The sequence below is a fragment of the Gymnoscopelus microlampas genome, assembly GCF_963454915.1.
Source record: "Gymnoscopelus microlampas genome assembly, chromosome: 8".
NCBI lineage: Eukaryota > Metazoa > Chordata > Actinopteri > Myctophiformes > Myctophidae > Gymnoscopelus > Gymnoscopelus microlampas.
Window position 1 is genome coordinate 29795315 of NC_139945.1, and position 8480 is coordinate 29803794.

Genomic DNA, 8480 nt, shown 5'->3' on the forward strand with positions numbered 1-8480 from the left:
GAAATCTGCTATTGAATTCATAAGAATCTCTGTCAATTGACACGTTGACCTGTCTTTCAGCTTGTCTTCTTTCATGGGTTTTCCATTACATAAAAGAGCTATTGTTGCCATAATCAGTTTAAAGCACAACAAACACCTCTCAGTTTTCCACCAATATATTCATCTTTATACTAAAAGTGGTCCATTCATTGGCCCCGGAATTAAAGGGTGAGGTCCATAATGAATCAATGGGGGGATGGGACACACGCAGCTCCCTCACAGCCAATGAAAGGGAAGATTTCATTTGCAAGGGGCGGATGAGATGAAATCCACTTTCGTCTTGGACCCTCATCGCTGAGGGCGGGGCGCTGCTCTCTGTTTGACAGCTGCGAGATGGAAAATGTATAGCGGCACAGTCTGAAGGAAACCATGCTGCTCAATGGCAACCAGCACGAGAAACGAGATCCGATCATGGCTTACATAGACCACAGAGATTCAGAATGCTGAACAGGAATGAATTCAGATTATTCACATTTTAGAAAAACGGCACACAATTATTTATTTTTTTGTCATGCACCGCGCGTTTTCGTTCCCAATGACCGTGGAGCGCAGTCGGACCAAGGAGCGCCTGGAGGCGAGTCTGGCCGGACTGTGTGAGCTGGAGCTCCGCAAGCAGAGGCAGGAGTGCCTGGTCCTCGGGGCGCTGGCCCTGGGTCTGGGATCAGACCCCGTGATGATGCATCATCCACGGGACGAGCTGGCCTGTTTCAGCAGCTGGGGCCAGGAAAACTTGACATTGAGACGTCAGCTGGTAAGAAGTTTTTATGGGTTGAGTTTTTGCTACTTTGTTTTTACAGTTGTGTGTATATGGATACTGTTTGGTTCTATGTTGGCCGACCAGCGACCACCAATAATAGGCTAGCATCACTCAAGAATCCGTTTATATCCCTGGCTTGCCTCGTCCAATTAAATTACCATGAACATCTAGAATGGTAACCGGAACACTCGCCCTAAAACACGCTCGCCCCCATTATTTCCCGTTTACTGAGGTTACGCTTAAGAATAAGGTTACGTTTAGGAGTAAGGTTAAGGTCTTAGACATAGTTTTACTGAGGTTACCATTAGGAATAAGGTTAGGTTTTAGGCATAGTTTACTGAGGTTACGTTTAGGAATAAGGTTAGGTTTTAGGCATAGTTTTACTGAGGTTACCTTTAGGAATAAGGTTAGGTTTTAGGCATAGTTTACTGAGGTTACTTTTAGGTCCTAAACTTTAGTTTTACGGAGGTTACCTTTAGGAATAAGGTTTTAGACATAGTTTTACTGAGCTGAGGCTATGTTTAGGAATAAGATAAGGTTAGGTTTTAGGCATATAGTTTTACTGAGCTGAGGTTATGTTTAGGAATAAGATAAGGTTAGGTTTTAGCCTAAAACCTAACCTTATCTTATTCCTAAACATAACCTCAGTAAAACTATGCCTAAAACTTTTAGGCATAGTTTTACTGAGGTTATGTTACATTTAGGAATAAGGTTTTAGGCATAGTTTTACTGAGCTGAGGTTATGTTTAGGAATAAGATAAAAGGTAAGGTTTTAGGCATAGTTTTACTGAGGTTACGTTTAGGAATACGGTTAGGTTTGTTTTAGGTATAGTAGCTAGTTTTAGTAAAACTTTAAGTAAAAATGTACTGAGCTGAGGTTACATTTAGGAATTCCTGGTGGTGAGTGGCTAGCGTTCCGACTCCGAGGTCGCCGGATTTGCTCCGGGGCGACCGTGTTTTGGGGCGAGACTTTTGGTATTCTCTAGAACACAACGCGGTCTCATTTGTTATCATCTTGACCGTTGGAGGGACACTTGGTGTGGGTGGCTGGGTGCGCCTTTTGTGTAGTGGCGACCCTTATCTGCAAGAAAAGTTACTTAAGTTGATTAATAGGTGGCCTGTGTCTTTCTCAGAGGATGTAATCTGGAGCCATCGCTCGGGTTGAGATTTATGCCTGGGGGTAACGGAACGAAATCAGGGGGTGGGGCACCCACCGCTTGTGTAGAGAGAGAGGGTCTAAGCTACCATTTAATGGCCCATTGTTCCTTGATCATGGGCTTCTATGGGTTTTTACTACTCCAACAACCTCTTATTTGATGCTCTCTCTCTCTCACACGAGATCATAAATAAATGAAACATTCGTTTTGATGACGATGGGCTTTTAGCTTATACATGTCATGCCATTTTAATGAGGATATATCTTGTGCATAATTGATGGTTCAGTTTGTTGTTAGTGACGACCTGACTAGTGTGCAAAGATCCACCTAAAAGTGAAAGCGAGGTCAGAGATAGATTCCTGTAGAAGTATTAGCCTGGTAATTGGTTCTCAAAGTGGGGACCAGGGGGGTGGGGGGGGGGGGTTCCAGGGGGTCCCCAAGTAGTTAACATAGCATCACAATCATCTTAACCACTGTATCCATTTATATGTTGGCTATTCAAAAATAGCAGATATATATACAAGCTCACAGTGCGGGCTGCAACTTCAAGCTTGTACATCTGCTATTTTTTGAAAATATTTGACACAAATCTTCTCCCTCTGGGGGTCCCTGGCACCAAATATTTTTAGATGGGGGTCCATGGTCAAATATATATCAATTTGGGGGTCCTTGGCACCAAAAAGTTTGAGAAACTACCGGCCTAGTAGGCGTGTTTTTATCAGACTGTGATTGATATCATAATTAATCCCATGATGATGGGAACTTCTCAAACCAAGAACATTGGTTCAGTGACATCATCACAGCTAGCCCGCATGAACGGAAACTTTTACGCATGAATGGTTAGTCTATCTATTCCAAATAGGCTACAGTGCATTATTATTTTCTTTATTGGTGGGCGTGGGCGGGGGGGGTTGGGGGGGGGTATATCAGTCAGTAGCTTTCTCTTGATTGTAAAACTCTGCTTTATTACTGCCATTTAATGGCCTTTAAGTGCATTTCAATGATGTAGGCCTATTTTAATTGTTAGACCCTGTAGTGTAGGCCTACATTGCTCTAGACTAAAAAATTGGCCGCACTGGCCCAGACCACTGGCGTAGCAGTCCGGACACCTAGGCTCCAAAGTAGCCTGACAGCGTGTCGTGGGTCTGAGTCCCGATCCCGACAGCCTTTTGCTGCATGTCACTCCTCATCTCTCTCCCCATTTCCTACTCAGCCTACTATCATATCAATAAAGGCACTGTAGCTGCTCTCACACAGTCGGCTCCCGCTGGTCTCAGACTCGCTTTAGCTACAATAAGCTTCATGAAAAAAAAGGAGAAAAGAGTGAAAAAGAAATTAAATCAGCACAGCCTCCTATTGCTCTCATCTCTCCCTCTCCCACCCTCCCTGGCCTGCATGCGCCGGGGCCTTAACAATAGGCGCATATGGAGCGGAATACTAATGATTCACGAGGCCCCCGACGCTGCACCGCGAAGGAAGGAAGGGGGGAGTCGTGCGCGGCAGTCGCCTTGAAAGTGCATCGCCCGGTGAGAGCTGTCAACGCTCCTCTGCACACCGCGGCCCCATTTCAGCGACAGTCACGACGGACAGAACCATTTAGGCCACACACATGCGACATCATGCTTTGCTACGTGGCTGCATATTTTTCTGTCCGTAGTTCCTCTTCTCAATGATGATGTTTATCAACTGCGATGCTTATTCGAGCGCGAGGATAATTACACTGTAAATTCCTTGGAGATTTTGTTGCTTGGAGATTTGCCCGACCCCTTCGGTCTCCAACTGAATCCTCAAGATTGAGCTTTCCAAATATCAGGTCACCATATGGGCCATGGAGCCAAATCCCCAATCTTATCTCCCATGTAGGTTAAAGTGTCTTGAATGTAGAGGGCCTTTAACATGATAGAGGAGCTACTGACCCATGGCACCATGTTTGCGTGTGTGTGTGTGTGTGTGTGTGTGTGTGTGTGTGTGTGTGTGTGTGTGTGTGTGTGTGTGTGTGTGTGTGTGTGTGTGTGTGTGTCTGTGTGTGTGTGTGTGTGTGTGTGTGCGGTTTGGTGTGTTCGGAGCCTATATAATGTTATGCGAGTACAACTTGGCACATGTAGCAATTCCCCAAAGGCCGCAAACCACTGTGACAGAGACATTTGGGCTGAGGGCTCTATCTGTGTCTCTCTGTCTCTGTCTCCTGGCCTATACAGTCTCTCTATCTATGGTGTCTGAGGTGTTGACAGCCAATGGAACGCCAGACAGCAGCTGGGAAAGCACAAGGCCGTGTCTTCACTGTCAGCCACCCTGCTGGGTCTGTTTGGTCAGTGTGGGGCAAGTCTGTACTGTGAAATAATTGCCAATTGTGCGTATACAGACAGTGCACAAAAACACAGCGCACACAAAAGAATAGTGTCAATAGATCATTTGACCTATTTAAACATGGAGTTATAATAGGAAAAGTTGAGGATGTGGTGTGTTTGTGCATGCGTGTGTGTGTGTGTGTGTGTGTGTGTGTGTGTGTGTGTGTGTGTGTGTGTGTGGGTGTGGGTGTGAATGTGTGCACGTATGCCCCATTCATATGCATGCATATTTATCTCCTCATGTTGTATGTGCATGTACTAGTGTTTAGGTTAGGGTCGTTATTGGTATACTGTAGCAGCAGTGCATGGTTATTTATGTCTGTGAAGTTTTATGGGCCCTCCACACCATGCACGATAACTATAACTGTAAATATATCATTTTAAATATCATTTCGCCTCGAGTGGATGCTGAGTCCACACAAGCTACAACTGTAACGATAACATCAGTGTGGATGCTCACATAATTATCATTGCTGGCTTTTATGTGTGTGTGTGCTTGTGTTGACACAGCATCACGTGATCATCATTAGTGAGAGTAGTGGTCTGAGCCACGTTCAGCACCGACTGTCCACTGGATGGATGGGGGCTCCCTAGTCTTTTATTTACAATGCACACACTCATGCACACTCAAGCTTATTGCATACGTGTGTGTGTGTGTGTGTGTGTGTGTGTGTGTGTGTGTGTGTGTGTGTGTGTGTGTGTGTGTGTGTGTGTGTGTGTGTGTGTGTGTGTGTGTGTGTGTGTGTGTGTGCGAATGTGCGAATGTGCATGTGCGTGTGCATAAGATTGAATCCATGCATAATCTTGACATTTAATTAGGACCCCTTGTGCAACCCCCCCCCCCCCACACACACACACACACACACACACACACACACACACACACACACACTACTGTACTCTTTTTTTGGATACCTGATCAAAATAGCATATGCAAATTACCCACGGAGGTGCATACATACACACATACCCAACATTATTTTTACACATTATATAACCACTTTGTGTAGCTTGCCTTTGAGGCTCAAGGCTCTTGGAATCAGCTGTTGGACACCTGAGCACAGACTGGGCCTATAGTATGTTCAGACTCTTTTCACTGCCAGTTCCCTGGTCGGTCTGCTACACACTGAATGCAGGGCACTACAGACAGGGCATGCTAATGAATGTTATTCATTGCAATTATACAAACCCTGCGGTCTGACCGTGCGCCCATGTGTGTTGTAAATGTGCATGTTAAACCTGGCTAGTGTTCGAATATCACATAAAACATTATTTATTGAACTCAACTTAAATCTATAAATGAAAGAATGTTTCCGTAAAAAAAGTAGAATGGGAGGCAAAGCGATGGAGATGGGGGGGCTCTGTGCGCGCGCGCGTGTGTGTGTGTGTGTGTGTGTCGCGTCTTGGCCTCTGTGCACGTGAGTGTATGTGTGGCAGTTTCCGGCTTCCCACAGACTCTCTCTCGCTCTCTCTCTCTCTCTCTCTCTCTCTCTCTCTCTCTCTCTCTCTCTCTCTCTCTCTCTCTGGAGCCAGTCACAACACAGCTTTAATTATAGAGAGGCCAGAAGTTAGCCTGCATGCCTTGTGTGCCTTGTTCCATGGCTGAATATGTTCCAGCTCTAAAGAGCCATGCTGCCCACTCCGAACCACCAAAGCTGGCAGCTGGTAAAGGATTCTTCAGATCCGAGGCCTGATGAGACACTGCATGCATGGTCCACACACAGCATCAATACATACTGTACTTCCCTGAGACTGTATAAATGTAACATTTGTACAGGATCAGAGGTACAAATTCTTAACCCATTAAGACCTGAGGCCGCGTCTAAACATTTTCAAAATCCTAAAAAAAAATCGGAAACAAATATATATATTTTTTAAATCATGATTTTAAAAAAATAGCAGATCTACAAGCTCATAGCGCGGCACTCGGTGCCGCGCTATGAGCTTGCATATCTGCTATTTTTGAATAGCCAAAGACATCTAAAGTGACACAGATGCGTTCCAGGTATCAATGGGTTGTTAAATTAACATTGATGATTTTACTGTGTATGCAGGGAAAAAAACATACAGTGCAGTATAACTTATATTAAAATGTTATTTATTTAATGTTATTACATTGTTTTTACAGGGTGTGAAATATCATTAATATTTCCGTTATATTCACTGCAGCCGACTTTGGTACGATACCATGCATGCATCACTCATCTCAAGGCTTAAGAAAATTGTTTTTCGGCCCGGTCCCCTGAGCTTCCTCTACTCACTATTCACGACTGAAGTCAATTTAACAGAGGCAATCAATCATAGCTTTCATCTGGTTGGTGTGTTGTCACCGTGAGAGAGGAGGTGGTCCTAATATTTTACACCCTCCGTATCTTTACAGTTTTATGGTTAGGTGTTGCCGGCTTTACTTCCCCTCTCGTCCGTCTCCACCATCGTCCCCCCCATCCCCCCCATCCCCTCCAGCAGCCTGGGGGCAGGGGATGCAGTAAAACACTAATGATACAGTGTGCAGGCTGTCTGGCATCCATGGGGGTAGATGCCATTAATAATGAAAGAGAATCAAAGACACAGAAACACAGAAAAAAAGGGGGGGGGGACCGATACCCCACAGCCAGAGCCATCCTTATGTAGTGGATTTGGTGTTAATGTGGTTTTGTGTCTCGAGACGGCACTGGGTTGGCTTGTCGGCCCACAAAGCCATGTTTGTTTTGTGTACAATTTCATTACATTTTAATAAGCACCACCACAGTGTCCGCAGTGTGTGTGTGTGTGTGTGTGTGTGTGTGTGTGTGTGTGTGTGTGTGTGTGTGTGTGTGTGTGCGTGTGCGTGCGCGTGCGTGTGCGTGTGCATGTGCGTGCGTACGTTGATGGGTGGGTGTTGCATGCGTGACTGACTGGGCTCGAACGGGGAGGAGGTGAACCATCAATTGTGGTGAAAGTGTGTCATTGATGAATTGATTTCCAATAACCTCGCCTCCCGGCTATATCTTTACCTCGCATTGGTAGCTAATGACACAGTGTCCCCAGCCAATCCCCCCCACCCCCCCTCTTATATACAAATGCGCCAGCGATGTAATGATAATGCTCTGTCGGAACAAAAGAAAGCACCCGGTTGTTTTTTTGCGCGTAAAGCGGTTGTGTGATGGCAAGTATAGGTTAGCTTGGGTCAATTGCGCTGGACAGCCACTGTGTGTTATCAGGGCATTGATCAGCCTTCCAGACAAAGGAGTCCAGAGATCAGGCACTGATAGCAGCGCTGTGCGGTGGCTGAAAAGATCCTTATAAGGAGTCCGGGCCTGCTAGTTTACTGTTTGTTGTTAGAGCACCAAAACCATATACTGTACTATACACATAGTCATGTTTTTTTTTCACTTCTTTTTCTTTTTTTTCCCACATCCCATACTGTGAGACACACAGTATGTTTCTGTTTTACTAGTAGAGTATAAGAGTGAATGGGCAGCCAGGAGTGACATTCGTGGTTGGAGAACGAAGTTTGGTGTTTTCAATAGAGATGGACACACATTCACTGTTCTTGTGGCAATCAAACCTTTGAAGGCCTGGTTAATGGATGGTCTCTCTAGCCACCAGGCCACCCCATGGCCACTGATTTGATGCTGTCATAAGGATATGTTTGGTAATGGAGTGATTGTGTTATGAGCGAAAAACATGAACTCTTACAATGCTAGTGTTTCGGGCCTACTATAGCCCAGTGGTTCACATTGTCAATCCAGGGGAGCCAGAGCAATGCTGGTTTTCATGCTAGTCATTTAATCAGGTACTCATTTTATATAATGTAATGAACTACAGTACCTGGTACAATAGACAACTAACTTTTCTGGGTACCCATCACTATAGAGTTGAGTGTTGTGTGCTGTCAGTGACTTTTGTCATCTTGACTCCTGTGGTCGTTATTAACCCATTATGAACGGGAACGCATCTGTGTCATTATTAGATTTCTTTGGCTATTAAAAAATAGCAGATCTACAAGATCATAGCACGGCACTCGGTGCTTGTAGATCTGCTATTTGTGCAAATCTTTGAATATATATACATTTTTAAAGCAAACATTTTAACTCAAATCTTTGCTTCTGGGGGGTCCCTGGAACAACATATTTTGAGATGGGGGTCCGTGGCCAAATACATGTAATTTTGGGGGTCCTTGACATGAAAGGGTTTGAG

The 8480-nt window shown here is 44.9% G+C and overlaps 1 protein-coding gene across 1 annotated transcript in view; it reads left to right on the forward strand.

Moving 5' to 3' along the window:
- Positions 1-462: 462 nt before the first annotated feature.
- The window catches only part of LOC311050134 (uncharacterized protein), a 14057-nt gene continuing 6039 nt past the window's right edge, over positions 463-8480 (forward strand). Inside the window, exon 1 of the mRNA XM_084064099.1 lies at positions 463-790. Coding sequence (XP_083920225.1) covers positions 551-790 — 240 coding nt within the window. The 5' untranslated portion in view covers positions 463-550. The remainder of the gene's footprint in view (positions 791-8480) is intronic.